This window comes from Heterocephalus glaber, unplaced genomic scaffold, assembly GCF_053883595.1.
Source record: "Heterocephalus glaber isolate CG9 unplaced genomic scaffold, H.glaber_assembly_v1.0 deba00001452, whole genome shotgun sequence".
Lineage (NCBI taxonomy): Eukaryota > Metazoa > Chordata > Mammalia > Rodentia > Bathyergidae > Heterocephalus > Heterocephalus glaber.
In genome coordinates this window covers 10,920,162-10,935,277 of record NW_028258302.1, presented here as the reverse complement: position 1 = coordinate 10,935,277, position 15,116 = coordinate 10,920,162, and the positions used below count along the sequence as shown (strand labels likewise).

At 50.6% G+C, this 15,116-nt stretch overlaps 3 protein-coding genes across 5 annotated transcripts in view; 1 reads left to right on the top strand and 2 right to left on the bottom strand.

The window, feature by feature from the left end:
- Positions 1-4,205: 4,205 nt before the first annotated feature.
- On the bottom strand, positions 4,206-5,341 carry Fam229a (family with sequence similarity 229 member A). Its single transcript, XM_004850860.4, has 2 exons — positions 4,595-5,341; positions 4,206-4,438 (listed from the first exon to the last, which is right to left on the bottom strand). The coding sequence occupies exons 1-2, from the start codon at positions 5,158-5,160 to the stop codon at positions 4,336-4,338; spliced, it is 669 nt and encodes a 222-aa protein (XP_004850917.1). The 5' UTR covers positions 5,161-5,341; the 3' UTR covers positions 4,206-4,335.
- Tssk3 (testis specific serine kinase 3) lies at positions 5,339-7,578 on the top strand. Its single transcript, XM_004850859.4, has 2 exons — positions 5,339-5,658; positions 6,757-7,578. Exons 1-2 carry the CDS (start codon positions 5,514-5,516, stop codon positions 7,416-7,418), a joined length of 807 nt encoding a protein of 268 aa, XP_004850916.1. The 5' UTR covers positions 5,339-5,513; the 3' UTR covers positions 7,419-7,578.
- Positions 7,167-15,116, bottom strand: part of Bsdc1 (BSD domain containing 1) — a 28,076-nt gene continuing 20,126 nt past the window's right edge. Inside the window, exons 10-12 of one of the 3 annotated variants that reach the window (XM_013074327.3) lie at positions 11,351-11,454; positions 9,474-9,517; positions 7,167-7,346 (exon numbers count right to left, since the gene is read on the bottom strand). In XM_013074327.3, the coding sequence (XP_012929781.1) occupies positions 9,485-9,517; positions 11,351-11,454 (137 nt within the window). In that variant the 3' untranslated portion in view covers positions 7,167-7,346; positions 9,474-9,484. Of the gene's footprint in view, positions 7,347-7,587; positions 9,518-11,350; positions 11,455-15,116 lie in introns of those variants that run through there. The other 2 variants (XM_013074328.3, XM_004850855.4) reach the window with 2 other exon arrangements.

Sequence of the window (15,116 nt, the reverse complement as noted above, 5' to 3'; positions counted from 1 at the left end):
GGGAAACCAGGGTTGTTCTTCCAAAACATAAGTACAGCGTCTCAGCACCAAGTCACACACACAACATCCTAATCCCAGTGCTGGGACATTCCCACTCCCACGTCTTTGCCTGAGTAATGCTTCTTATCCTTCAGTTCAGGTATCAGTTCCTTATGAGAGCCATTCTCCTTCCCTGACCAGGCCAGGTAGCTTTGCTAGTGCTTCTGCAGCACCACGACCTCACTTCCGTGGACTTGTCAAGCAGTCATTCTCAAGCAAATCTGCAGACTCCTGAGCCCTCCTGTTCCGGGCACTGGGAATGTCAGGATGAATATTACACAGCTCTTGCCCTTAGTTAATTCATAGCTAAGCATTAAACATGGAGCAGCAACATGTGGGACAAGCAGGTGCTATGGGAGGGGATGTGGTCAGGGGAGCCTTATGACGAGTGACAGATGCCTGAAGGGTAAGTGGGGTTCCGAGGAAAGCTGTTCCAGCCAGACACCTAAAGATGGGAAACATGCTTTGAGAGGAGCTGAGTGGTAGTCAGTGTGGCTGAACAGGTGACATGAAGCCATTGGTGAGATTTAAATAGGAGTGACATGGTAGGGTCCTGGTTTCTGTGGATTGGAGGAAGGAAGGAAGGAAGGAAGGAAGGAAGGAAGCAGGGAGATGGGTCCGAGGGTTTCTGGAGGAAACTGATGGCTAGGGGAAGGGCCTTACTCAGTGGGTGGGGGTGGAATCGGGGTACAATGAACTGTGGTAGCCTGGACTGGAGGTTGGGAAAGAGAGGAAATGTGAATGGCTCTGGTCCTCCTGCCCCAAGAGTGGGTGGGGAGGTGGCAGTGGAGCCAGGACACCTGTCTCTCTTTGGTGTCCAACCCCTCGCCTACCTGGTGTCTGATGTCCCCCCGTGGTCTCTCATCCACCCTTTTTTCCCAGAGGACCAGACAGGCTCTGGGGTTGAAGGCAACTGAGATGGGCTAGTGCAAGGCAGAGAGTAGGGGAAAGAGGAAGTTAGCCCGGATGTGATGGGGCTTCAGAGAAAGTGGTATTTAGGGTTTCATCAGAGTCTGGAAATTCCACTGTCTCTGGCTCCACCCCAAGACCCCAATCCTCAGATGCTTAAATCCTGGGGCTCAGTCCTTGGAAATCCTGGCTCCTCTAGGTGCTATAAGTCTGTATCTGAAGGGTCACAGCCCCCTGACAGGTCCTATGATGGTAAGCTGACATCAGTTAGTCAGGTGAACTTCCTGTGGACCAGTCCCTGAGCCTGTTACCTGCATGATGCCATCCAATAATCACCACAACCCTAGAGGCATCACTTGTCCCCACTGTACCTGTGAGCCTTCAAGGGGTTAAGGAACTCGTTCAAATTCACACTGTGAGGGTGAGGCAGAGCGAGGATTTGAACTGAGGTTTGACTGACATCAGAGTCTGCTTTTAACTCCTGTGCTATATTAAGCCTGTCGACCCCATGGTTGATTGGCTCAGTAGGGGGAGGAGGCTTTGTGGGGGATTTGCTTGTGGTTGGGGTGGCTGCCCCCCTCTCATATCAAGCGATGGGAAAGGGTAGTGCTGACGTCAATTGTTGCCGTGGCAATAGAGCAACCCTTTCCCTGCTGTCTCCATGGTAACCTGGGGGGTCCATCTGTACTTCGCCCCCTCCTTCTAAAAAGGGGGTCCCTTAGGGAGGGGCCACCTAATAAGGTATCTGAAAAAGAAGGCAGAGAGGCGGTGATTTGAACAAGCCCTTTCTCTGGGTTCTCCATTGTGCAGGCCCAGAGAATAAGGCTGGGACCTGGAGGTCTGGCACCAGGGTCTGAGGACAGCATACCCCAAAGGATGAAGGGGGCAGCTCCTCCTTTCCCACCCAGGCATTCTTCTGGAAACCCTCAACCCCTAACCCCAAATTCATAGGCCTCTGAGCAGAACTGCTGGAAAACTGACAGAGCAAGATAAGAAGGTTTCCTCAGGTCCCTGCAGGGCTACAGCCCAGCCCCAGGGGACAGAGTCCTTGGCTGGCTCTCTGCTGCCCAAAGGTTGGACAAGCAGCAGCTGGGGCCTCTCCCTCAAGTGGTGGAAGCTTCCTGGCCAGTACTGTGCAGACAGTACTGAAACCTCCCAGCATCATTAGCTTCATTTTCAGCTCTGGAAATGGAGGCTCAGAGAGGCTTAGGAATTAGCCAAAAGTTGTACAGTCAGTAAATGGCAAAGACAGAACTTGAACTCAGAACTGGAGATTAGGCCCGTGAAAAATGGAAAAAGAAACAGGATGGAAGAGTAGAAGAGTAGAAGAGAGGCAGGAGAGTGAAGTGACCTAGGTCAAGCCTGTTGTGGCACCGGGGATTTAGCTCAGTGGTGCTGCCACCTGCCCTGCAAGTGCAAGGTCCCGAGTTTGATTCCCAGTACCAAAAAAAAAAAAAAAAAAGAAAACCCTGTTGTACTACAAAACAAAGTTTAAACCCCTCAGCCTGGTTCCTGAAGGCTTTCTGCATCCAGCTTCTCCTATGTTAACCCATCCCTGGATTCGGGCATTAGGAATGGGCTCTCAGGATGTTGCATGCTCCAGAAAGGTGTTGGTAAAATCCAACTAAATTTCTGGAACTTGCCTTCTAATGTCCTGCCTCTGCGCCCTGCCCACAATGTTCCTGCTACCCAGAAGGCTCTTCCTCTTTGTTCATGGACATTCCAGAGCTAACCAGCCTAAGGGTCTGTCTGGCCCATGGGCCAGGTCTGGAATCTTTGTATGGCAAACCAAGCATGTGGGAGGTGGCAGTAGATTTTCTTTAAAGGAAAGGAGGATTGAGAAGAGGGGGTAAAAAAGAAGAGAAAAAGAATAATGGGGAGAATTCAGAAGTTTGAGGCTGGCAGGCTCCATAGTAGAAATTAGCATTTTGGGACTGCCTAGAAGAGCTTTTACTTTTTATTTATTTAATTTGAGGCAGGGTCTCACTATGTAGTTCAGGCTGGCCTGGAACTCACTATGTTTTTTTGGCACCAGGGGTTGAACTTCGAACCTTGCACTTGTGAGGCACGCACCAGAACCACTGAGCTAAATCCTTGGCCCTTGAATGCACTATGTAGCCCAGGCTGGCCTCAAACTCATGGTGATCCTCCTGACTCTGCCTCCCAAGTGCTGGGATTACAGGTGGAAGAGCATTTTGAGTGGAAATCAAGAAAGCTGTCCCTTGGCCTGGGGATTTAGCTCAGTGGTTTCGCTGCCTGCTGTGCAAGTGCAAGGTCCCGAGTTCGATCCCCGGTACCAAAAAAAAAAAGAAAGCCGTCCCTTTCTGGTGACCTAGGGGAGAGGTACTGAGTGAACTGTACTTACAGCTCTAGGGACAGTAGACTGAACCTGTCCTGTGGGTTATATATATTTTTTCCAACATAAGAATAATACAGACTGATTAAAGCAGAATTGGAATATGGATAATACTTGTTCAGGGGCTGGGATTTAGCTCAGTGGTTCCTCCGCCTTGTCATGGGCACTTCCTATGGATGGATGTACAAGTGTTGAGTCTTCAGACACTCAGGAGTATGTCAACATTGCCCACTGTTTGGGCAACTCTAGGCAAGTCTTTCAAGTCTTAGGTTCTTCACCTATAAATAGGAAGTTAAGAAATGTGGGCCTGGTGACACACACCTGTAATCCTAGTGCTTGGGAGGCTGACAGCCTGGGTAACATAGTGAGTTCAAGGATAGCCTGGGCTACATAGTAAGATCTTGTCTCAAAAAACAACCAAACCAATAAAACCAAAGAAAAGAAGAGAGAAAAGAAACCAGAGCACAAAATGGACGGAGGCAGCCCATTGTCCCTCCAACAAAGCCAGAATTGCCCAGGGTCACAAAAAGGCAGGTAGCAGAACCTAATTCTGGCTTGGGCCTGGTGTGGGTCTCTGTCTAAAAATGCCCACCTTTCCGTCCACTCTAATCCTAAACTCCCATGGGTCACCAGCACCCAGCACAGTAATTCGAATTTCACTGGCGAACCAATGACTAGGAAAGGGAGATGGACAACTGCAGGCCCCAAGAGAAAAGTCTGTGCAGGAAGGGGTCCAGACCAGCAAGAAATGGGGGGAAGGTGGGTGGTGGGGAGGCAACCTCGAAGGGCAGGTCCCAAGGGAAGAGGCAGCCCAAGGGAGAGTGTTATTGGATGGAGCGAATTTTGGTGGGCTTTGATACGACGGACAGACAGACGTACATGGCCAGTCCGGGATGGAAAGAACAGTTTATGCTGTACTTTATTAAAATGTGCATCATTCTTTTATTTTAAAATGTGCATCATTGTCGCGTGCTCGGCGCGTGGGGCCTCGTCCCGCCCGGCTCCCGCGGAGCCTTTGTGCACAGAGGTGCTCAGGTGTCGCGGGCCCGCGGGCTCCCGCCCATGGCCAGGTAGACGTCGATAGGCACGTGCAGCAGCGTCAGGCAGTGGCAGCCGGGGCAGCGTCGCAGCGGCCTGGGGAAAGCGGCGCGCCACACGGGGCGCTGAGGCGCGGGTCGGGCCCATGCTGTTGGGGCACACCGGGGAGGCACCTGGGGTCCTCTGGGACTGAGGCGTGGATCTGAGGACCTGGGATGGGAAGTGGGCTGGAGGGCGAGGCGCCGGCCTCACCTGACGGGGTTGTGCTCAGTAGCTACCGGCTCCGGGTTATCCTGGGACTCGGGGGCGGCGGCAAGGCCAGGAGAGTCTCCGGCCTCAATGGGGAATCTTCGACCCTGCGGGGGCTCCTGGGCACACATGTCCAGGCCCCGGGGCACTCTGTGCGGGGAGTGGCCGTCAGGCCGCTCTCGGGCGGCCGGGCGCCCTCTGCCTGGGCCTGTCCCCGGGGTCGCTGCACACCTGCCGGAGGCCGAGGCCGGTCCCAGGCTGGAAGCGGTTGCCGGAGCCTTGGCCACCGGAGGTCGCTCCGGTCCAGGCGGAGCCGGGCAGGTGTCGGCTGCTCGCCCAGGCCGGGTGGTGGAGGGGGAGGGCTGCATTGTGACCCGTGCATCGGCACTGACATCACAGAGCCTGTTCCGCCCGCCAGGGAACCCTCGCTGCCCCGGGCTACTCTGGCACTTAGCGCGGGGACTCAAGCTTGGGTGCTGCAGGCTCAGGCTATGGCGCCTGGCGACCGGATCACGCAGGCCCTCAGATCGGGGCGTAGGAGGCGGTGTCCACGAGGAGGAGTCAGGCATCCCCGGCCTATGCAGACACCGCGGGCTCTGTCCCCAGCTCCACTCTCTCGGCCTGCCTCGGGGAGTGGTGACTTAACCAGTGCTAGGCTTGGCGGTGGTAGGGCCGCTGCCCATTTTGGCAAGGGTCACACAGTATTTACATCACAATTGGGCCGCCTGTTAAAAATGTCTAGCCCTTTCCCTCTCCACCACCCGCGGCTGTGTCCGGAGGAGAATGTTCTAGCTCTGGGTCCGCTCTGGATGAAGTCCTTGGGGGAGAAGAGGTGCAGGCCAAGGGCGATGGTGAAGTAGAGCTGCCTCACTGAGGCAGCATGAGCTGAGAGGGTGAGAAAGGAAGGAGGCACCAAGACAGCATGGAGGACTTTCTGCTCTCCAATGGGTACCAGCTGGGCAAGACCATTGGGGAAGGGACCTACTCAAAAGTCAAAGAAGCATTTTCCAAAAAACACCAAAGAAAAGTGGCAATTAAAATTATAGACAAGATAAGAGGGCCAGAAGGTGAGCTGGGGCCCCTTTGGGGAAAGGGAGGGCTGGCTGAGGTAGGTGGGTGCTTCTTCCCCAGAAAACTCTTCCCTCCCCTTTAGTCAGCAGCCACGGAAAGCAAGTCAGACTATGGCCCTGAGGTAGGTCAGTAGGGAACCGAAGGATGGGAGTCCAAGAACATCACACCTCAAACCCAAGAAGAGAGCACAAGGTGAAGGGCCCTGAGCTTTTCCTATTCCAGGAGGGAACAGACACTGGCAGCAACCATTGGCAGGGCTGGCAGAGGGCAGGGACCAGCACCAAGGCAGGTGGAGATGCGCAAGAAGGGGACAGGGTCCTGGGAAGAGTTGGCTTTCCACCCTGTGGGCAGATCAAGCCTCCCCAGATCCAATGGCTTTTTTTTTTTCGGTACCGGGGATCAAACTCGGGTCCTTGTGCTTGTGCAGCAGGCAGCAAAACCACTGAGCTAAATCCCCGGCCCTAGGCTTTTTTTTTTTTTTTGGTACCAGGGATCCAACTCACAACCTTGGCTTGTGAGTCAGGCGCAGTGCCACTGAGCTAAATCTCTGGCCTGTTTTTTGTTTCTGAGACAGGGTCTTGCTATGTAGCCCAGGGTGGACTCAAACTAGGAGCAATCCTCCTGCTTCAGCCTCCCGAGGGCTGGGATGACAGGTGTGTGCCACCGCCACCAGGCTCTGAGACCCAATGGCTTTGTCTAAGGTCCCCTGATATCCATGGTCTCACAGACTGCTCACAATCCCTCAAGTTGGCAGGGAGTAGATCCTTTGAATATATATTAAGTACACAACTAGTAGTGAATATTCTTTGTAATGTCCAAGAGACACATATGAAAACTTATTTTTTTGTTTTTTGGTACCTGGGATCGAACTTGGGACCTTGTGCTTGCAAGGCAGGTGGCAGAACCACTGAGCTAAATCCCCAGCTCCTCTGATCTGTTTTTGATAGAGGGTTTATATAGTCCAGGCTGGCTTTGAATTCAGAGCAACCCTCCTGCCTCAGCCTCCCAAGTGCTGGGATTACATTCGTGTACCACAAGGCCAGGCTTGGGCCCTTCTGATCTTGCTAGTTTCTCTCCTCCCCTTATTTCCTTAGAATTTATCCAGAGATTCCTGCCTCGGGAGCTCCAGATTGTGCAAACCCTTGACCACAAAAACATCATCCAGGTATATGAGAGGCTGGAGTCCACTGATGGGAAAATCTACCTGGTGATGGAGCTGGCTGAGGGAGGGGATGTCTTCGACTGTGTGCTGAATGGAGGGCCACTGCCCGAGAGCCAGGCCAAGGCCCTCTTCTGCCAGATGGTTGAGGCCATCCGCTACTGCCATGGCTGTGGTGTGGCCCACCGGGATCTCAAATGTGAGAATGCCTTGTTGCAGGGCTTCAACCTGAAGCTGACCGACTTTGGCTTTGCCAAGATGTTACCCAAGTCACGCCGAGAGCTGAGCCAAACCTTCTGTGGGAGCACGGCCTATGCGGCCCCTGAGGTGCTGCAGGGTATTCCCCACGAAAGCAAGAAGGGCGACATCTGGAGCATGGGTGTGGTCCTGTATGTCATGCTCTGTGCCAGCCTACCTTTTGATGACACAGACATCCCCAAGATGCTCTGGCAGCAGCAGAAGGGGGTGTCCTTCCCTCCTCATCTGGATATCTCATCTGAATGCCAGGACCTGTTCAAGCGGCTCCTGGAAACAGATATGACCCTCCGGCCTTCAATTGAAGAAGTTAGTAGGCACCCATGGCTAGCAAGCACATGATAAATGTAATGGCAAGTCCTCCCCAATAAAGTAGGGGGAGAAAGCAAACCTAAAATCCGCTTCTAAAATGGTGATATATATTTTACATTTTTACTTATCCTAAAGTTTACCTACACCCTCCCCAGACTCGCTGTTCTTTCCCTCTAAAGATCTTCATGGCACCAAGGGCCTCATTCAGACTTCTTTTTTATTACCACTGGCAAGTGATTTTCATACAGGTGTTTAAAGTTAATTAAATTAGACCCCAGAATCATCCATACAGGGAGAAAAATGATCAAGAGCAACTGGAACCACGATTGCTGCAACTTCCTTTCCAAATAAAAGCAGAAGCGTTGGGAATGCAGAAACGGCCTCTAACTCCTTGTGTTGGTGAGAGGTCTGTTGGGGCCCCATCCCTTCCTCCTTCCAGAAGCCAGGCTGAGTCTGAGATGAGGACCAGGGACTTCCTCAGGGCCAGGCTGTATCCCCACCTGTGCCTCAGCTCCAAGTGGGAGGCCACCCCTGCAGTGTGTGCGTCCTGCCCAGGCTCCAGTGTGGCTGCCCCAGGGGACACAAACAGATCCCCAGACACCTTCTGGCTTCTGTTGGATCTCTTTAATGTTAACGCCAAGTCTGCAAAAGGTTCAGGACAAAGTTCTTTTTTCTCTCCTTTTTAATTACAAAACTAACAGCTGTTAGAATTTTTTTTTTCTTTGATTTTTTTTTTTTCCTATTTTCTTTTCCCGGCTACAAAATACTCTGGGGAGATGCATTATAATTTAAAATATATAATATTGCACAAACAACCAAAAGGTTAATTAAACTAAAGAAATAATTACAAAGAGAAAAACCCCGTCCCATCAGAAAGAGACTCAGCATTCTCTCCATCCTACCCCTCACTGACGGTCTGAACCGGGAGTGCCCACCACTCTTCGGTGTCCCTGACCACCATCCCTCTTAGTCACTGTGGACACAGCTGCTATGTACAAGAATCAGCAGAGCAGCACTGCGAAGCACCAGGGTCTCCAGGAATCTCTGTGACCCTCACTGCCCCAAGAGAGGTGCAGCTTCACCAGAGTGCAGGGTGAGAGCCACAGACTGGCTCTGTCTCTAGGAAGGGAGCCTTTGCAGAAGCCTGCCAAGTGCCAGGGCGTTTCCCCAGCACGTCCCCTCTGAAGCAGAGGGGAGAGGCAGAGAAGCTGGCCTTTCCAGGCTATAAGTGGTTGCCTTTGCTCACTGCTCCATACTGCTGGGAGCTGCCTTGCGCCCTAAGCTACAGGGGAGTTGAGGTGGGTAGCGCTTGGACCAGGTATTCTGCCAGGCAATGCACAGGAGGGCCTGAAGTGGCCTCGTCCCCTCTTGGGGAGAAAGAATTGCAAGAGTGGACCCTTACAGTGGCACAGCTGGGCTAAGGACTTGGGTGCATCTGACATGAAGAAGCCCTGGAAACTGTGGGGGCATCCCCATGTGGGCAGAAGAGAAGGAAGGAGGTGAGTTCTGGCTTGGTCTCTAGATTCTGAACCCCGAGGAGCCTTTCCAGGAGTGGAATATGGTAGAAGGGGGAGATTCCCAAGAGAGGCAAATTTCCCAGAAATGAGTGCCTCTTACACACTGGAATAGGAATCAAATTATGCTTGCCCACCCTGTTTAACCAAGGGCAGGTGGCACGGCGTCCTTGCCTGCTTAGTAGTGGACAATGTATTGTCTCTGCTTCCTTGAAGAGACTGGTGGTTAAACTTCTGTCTGCACGCAGAAGGGCCAGATTTGTCCCTGGGACTTTGCAGCAAGAGTCCCCAAGAGCAGTGGGGGTTCAGTGGAGAAATGTAGGCTGTCGGTGAGGGCGTGTCATCCCCATAGATTATCCTAAGGTTGGCACAAGTCAGAGTTCTGGACTTGGATTTAGAGAGCCCCTTCCCAGGTGTGAGCAGAGGCCAAAGGGCCAGCAGGGAGTCACCAGAAACTGTGCCCAGAGCTTGGGATGGCAGAGGCCATTTGGGGGACATTCTCAGTGTCATCCTGGACTGGGCTGAGATGAGCCAGGGAGGTGGGAGGTATCGTGGTGGGGGAGCTGCTCACCTTGGCTCCCCTTACTCCCAGTCCTCCCACTCCACATCTTCCAGCTGCAAATGAGAGGGGAACAGAGAGCACAAACACACACTTACTCCTTTGTGTCCAGCCCAGACCCAACCTCCCTGGCTGAGCAGAGCTGCCTCCATTTCTGGGTTGATGTCGCCAACTCCTACCCTGGGCCATACCCTGTCCTGCCGTGAGAGTGAAGCCTTAGTCTTAAGGAGTATGTGTGGGGTGCAGAGCTGCCTCTCCCTGGGGGCTGGGCTTGCTATCCAGCTGATTATTCAGACCCAACGGAAATGCTTCCACCACCAACACTGGACTCTGCCAGGGGATGCCCTGCCCAAGGAGGGAACATCGAAGTCCCCTGAGGACCTATCTTCCACTGAGCAGATTAATGTCATGCCTGTGAAAGACAGAGTGCCACTGTGACCAAAAGCAGGGCAGCAGTGGCCCATAGGTGCTTGGAAGATCTTCACAGGGCCTCAGTACTCTAATGCCCAGCTGAAGTCTCCCCAGAGAATGTTCCTTTACCTTGTAACTCAGCCTGCTGTCAGCCGCTCCCTAGTACAATGGGTTACAGAAGGACTCTGTTAAGGTATATGTTGTGTCAGGTTTTTTGTTTGTTTGTTTTGAGACAGGGTCTCACTATGTAGTTCAGACTGGCCTTGAACTCATCATGTAGCCCAGAGTGTACCACCATGCCCAGGCATGTGTCAGGTTTTAAAGAAGCCTGCAAGCTAGGTGTGGGGCACATGGCTGTAATTCCAACACTGTGGGAGGCTGAGGCAGGGGATCACAAATTCAAATCTGGGCAATTTAATCAGACTCAGTCTCAAAATTTAAAAAGGGCTGGGAATGTAGCTTAGCATAAAGGACTTGAGTTCAATTCTCAGTACTAGGGGCACAATGGTACATGGCTATAATCTCAGTGTTCTGGGAAGCTGAGGCAGGAGGATCACAAGTTTGAGGCCAGCTTAGGCAACTGAGTATCTTAGGGAGACCTGTCTCCAAAACAAAACAAAACAAAAAAAGGCTAGAGATGTATATAGCTTAGTTCAAAGGCCCAGTGTTTGTTCAATCCCCAGTTACACACACACACACACACACACACACACACACACACACACACACACACACACACACACGGAAGGTGGATATAAAGACAAAAAGCTAGGAAGCATCTGTGGCATGATAGGGTACCATGGGCTTTCTATGCCCTGGGAAACGTGAGGTCATAAGAAACAAAATATTTTTTCTTCTTTGTGGTACTGGGGATTGAACCCAGGATCTTGTGCATGCTAGGCAAATGCTCTACCACTAAGTGACATCCCCAATCCTTTTTGCTTTTATTTTGAGAAAGAGTCTTGCTAAATTGCCCAGGCTGGTCTTGAGCTTTCTTTTGATCCTCCTGAACTTAGCCTTTTGAGTAGCTGAGATTAAAGGGGTGTGCCACTATACCCAGCCGAAATACTCTGAAGCAGATCATGGCCTCCCCTGGACTATAGTTTGATAATATGAAAAACCAGCTCCTGCGTGTGTTTCTCTAATTTGCCTTCCTCTTGTTTTGGTGATGCTGGCAACTGGACACAGGTCCTTGTGCAAGCTAGGCAAGTGCTCTGCCGCTGCACAACACTTCAGATCAGCACCTGTATTTCTAAGCAGTTCCTTAGGTGATCGGGATGGACACAGAGTTAAAAGTCAAGAACTCTCCCATCCATCTACCACTGAACCAATGGGAAGCAGCTTGCTGATGACAACTGTCATGGGCTTACTCGGGAGTGGGGGCCAGCGCCCTTCCTACAGCCGACACCTGGTGGAGAGGGTTCTCAGACCCTAGCATCATGCGGCTGGCTTGCCTGTGGCCAACCAGACTCACTCACCTCACCAGAGGCGTCCACTTTGGAAAGGGCCATTTGTACTTCTTCTTCGGTCATGTCCAAGTCAAAGTCCTTCTCCCAGTCCTCACTGATGTCCGTGCTTGAGCCTGGAACCATGAGCCAGAGCGTGAAATGCAGGAGGGGGCAGAGAGAAGGAACTAAAGAGGTTTAGTTGGGGTGACAGCAATCTTTAACAGGGATGACAAGGTGCAACAAAGCCTCTGTAATCTACTTTCATTCTCGCTATGCAAGCTCACATTTAGGAGTCTAAGAAAAATTCCTGGATTTAGTAAAAAAATTTAACCTTGCTGGGGATTTAGCTCAGTGGTTCTGCAACCTGCCTCGAAAGCACAAGGTCCCGAGTTCAATCCCCGGTACCAAAAAAACCCAAAAAACCCCCGCAAATGGGCTGGGGATTTAGCTCAGTGGTTCCACTGCCTGCCTTAAAAGGACAAGGTCCCGAGTTCGATCCCTGGTACCAAAAAAAAAAAAAAAAAAATTTAGCCAAAGGATGTTAACTGTTGTGACTCAGAAACAATCTCAAAGTCCACTGATAGAAAATTAGAAAAAATGATTACATGATGGAACATGATGTGGCTTTTTTTGTGGCACTGGAGACTGAACCCAGGGCCTTCACATTGAGCTACATCCCTGGCAGGTAAACTTTTTTTTAAAGACTAAGTCACTGAGTTGTTCCAGCTGCTTTCAGCTTGTGATCCTCCTGCCTCAACCTCCCCGAGTGCTGGGATTACAGGCCTGTGCCACCACTCCTGGCTTGATGTGGTTCAAAGAATTTTATATCCATGGCAAAATATTCTTAAACTATTAAGTGAGGAAAAACCAGTTTACTAAAGAGTGGAGAAGCTGGGTGTGGTGGTACATGCCTATCATCCCAGCTACTTGGGAGGCTAAAGCAGGAGAATCACAAGAGGATGACAAGTGTGAAGCTAGCATTGACAACAAAGTGAGATTCTGTCTCACAAAACAACAACAACAACAACAACAACAACCACAACAACCACCACCACCACCGCCCTACGTCTGGTGGTACACCAGCACTCTGAAAGGCTGAGGCAGGAGGATCACTGGGAGTTTGAGGCCAGCTTGGGCTACATAGTGAGCTCAAGGCCAGTCTGAACTATATAGTGAGACCTTCTTAGAAAAAAACCAAAAACCAAACCAAAAACACCCCACAAGGGCTGGGGAGGTAGTTGAGTGGTAGAGGACTTTCCTTGCTTGTAGGAGACCCTGGGTTCAATTTTCAGCCTCACAAAAAAACAAACAAAAGAGAGTAGAGCATTCTGGCCCAATGGCCACAGGGAGCCACAGAAATCTACCAGAAGCAACAAGGATCCTCTTCCTCCTCATCCCATTCTACCTGCACTGACCTGGCTCCTCGCTCCTCCTGAGTCACCAGGCACACCCACCTTGGCTAGTAATTCCCTGTACTGGGAACTGTTCTTCAGTTATCCACAAGGCCAAGTTCCCCACCCACTGCGTACCTCTAGCAGATTTCACCTTCTGTGTGTGGCCTACCTGAGTAGCCTATTTTAAATTGGAACCTACCCCCTTTACTCTGCTCTTTTTTCATCGTATTTATCAATTTTTAACACATTACATCAGATTTTCTATGCTTTTTTTTTGGAGACAGGGTCTTGCTATGTAGTTCAGGCTGGCCCTGAACTCACTATGTAGCCCAAGCTGGCCTCCTCCTCCTGCTTCTGCCTCCTGAGTGCTGGGCTTACAGGTGTGCACCACTACACCTGGCAAGTATGCTTATTGTCTAATTACAAAGGAACTAGAATGTGAGCTCCAAAAGGGCAGGATCTTTGTTTTTTTTGTACAGGCGATAGAACTCGGGACCTTATGGTTGCGAGGCAGGCATGTGCCATTGAGCTAAATCCCCCGCCCCTGATTTGTTTTCTTTTTTTTTTTATGCTGATCTGTTTTCTTATGCACTCCTAGTGCTTAGGACATGGACTTGGCACCCAATAATGTTTTTTGGGGGGCTGAGGATTTAGCTCAGTGGTTCTGCCACCTGCCTCGAAAGTGCAAGGTCCCGAGTTCAATCCCCGGTACAAAAAAGAAAAACAAATAATAATAATAATTTTTTTTTTTTCCATAACAGCGATCGAACTTAGGACCTTGAGCAGCACCCAATAAATATTCACAGACCGTTTTTCTAAAATAGTGGTTGGCAAACTATGGCCTGTGGATCAAATCCAGCCTACTGCCTTTCTGGGAATAAACTTTTGGAACACAGCCATGTCCACTTGTTTACATGTGTCTGTGGCTGCTCTCATGCAGCAACAGCAGGGCTCAGCAGGGTCAACAGAGACCATGTAGCCCAAGAAGTCTACAGTGTGTGTGATCTGGCCCCACACCAACCGTTTACCAACTCCTGCTCTAGGTGATTCTAATGCCAGCTACAGTGTGACCATCACTGCTCTAAACATTCTATCTGGATATGACTTATAGGCAATATTAAAAACACATAAGTGAAAGTTATCAGTAAGAAGCAAAGTACACCTGGGTGTGGTGATGGCTTGTAATACAGGAAATCTGGGAGGCTGAGGCAGGAATATCACAAGTTCAAGCCCAAATGAAGCAACACAGTGAGACCCGGCCTCAAAATTAAAAAGGCTGGGGATGTAGCTCAGTGTGAAGCCCTGGATTTGATATTCAGTATCACACACACACACACACACACACACACACACACACACACACACACACACACACACACACACACACACACACACACACACACACACAGCAGCACACTGCATAGTTCCCCGGCCCACATTCCTCACAAGGCGTCTTCCATTGTCTTCCTGCCACAAGCACCATGGTAAGAACACAGTCTCTGAAGACAGGAAGTTGAATCTACTCCTTTTTCCACTGTATAGTCTTGGGCAAATGATTCTTGGCTTCAGGCTGTTTATTATATAATAAAAATAAAACCCACCTCTTTGCAGAGAACCACCAGAGAGGCATATTAGAATGCAGATTCCCACACCCCTGCTGAGATTCAAGAGGTCTACATGGTGGCCCTGGTTTCTGCTTTATAAAGGTATGTATAACGAGTATGTGGAGACTTAGGCCTGCCAGTTGAGAAAATGACCTTAGAAGTATTAGTGTGAGAACTGGGAATTTAGCTCAGTGGTTCCACCACCTGCCTTGCAAGTGCAAGGTCCCCAGTTCGATCCCCGCTACCAAAAACAAACAACCAACCAAGAAGTATCAGTGTGAAGTACCAGTTACATGCATACCTAGTAAATATTTAACAAATGGAGCCATATTTCTCCTAAAGGGCTTGTCTCCGAGCTAAGTAAAATTTTTTTTGTTTTTTTGAGACAAGTGTCTTGCTATGTAGCACAGGCTGGCCTCAAATTCCAGCTGATTCTCCTGCCTCAGCTTCCTGCTCAGCTTCTTAGCCCAGCAGAGCTAAGTAATTTTGTACATGGTCCCACACCAAGTCACGGAGATCTGTGACTAAGACCAAGATCTTCCGAGCCTGCATCTAAGCCTTCCTGTTCTTGGGTGGCACTCATTTTGCTGGCAGTGCAGCTTCCTGTGGGTCAGAAGCTAGACCTCTGGCTGATTCCTCAGTTACAGGTTGCAGCTGTAGCCATGAGTTTCCCCTAACTCAGTGATAGCGAACCTTTTAGAGCTTCAATGACAACAAACAGCCTGCTGCAGCTTGTGTGCCATAGGTTCGCCACCACTGCCTAACCTCTAGGACTTGAAACTCCTTCAAGTTTGAATG

What these genes read in the sequence shown, in the direction of transcription:
- Fam229a (XM_004850860.4), bottom strand. Translation starts at nt 5,160, where the DNA reads ATGCCTGACTCCTCCTCGTGGACACCGCCTCCTACGCCCCGATCTGAG. An exon ending in ACTGAGCACAACCCCGTCAG is followed by an intron (nt 4,439 to 4,594) that starts GTGAGGCCGGCG and finishes CGCTTTCCCCAG; the next exon opens with GCCGCTGCGACGCTGCCCCG.
- Tssk3 (XM_004850859.4), top strand. Translation starts at nt 5,514, where the DNA reads ATGGAGGACTTTCTGCTCTCCAATGGGTACCAGCTGGGCAAGACCATT. An exon ending in CAAGATAAGAGGGCCAGAAG is followed by an intron (nt 5,659 to 6,756) that starts GTGAGCTGGGGC and finishes TTATTTCCTTAG; the next exon opens with AATTTATCCAGAGATTCCTG.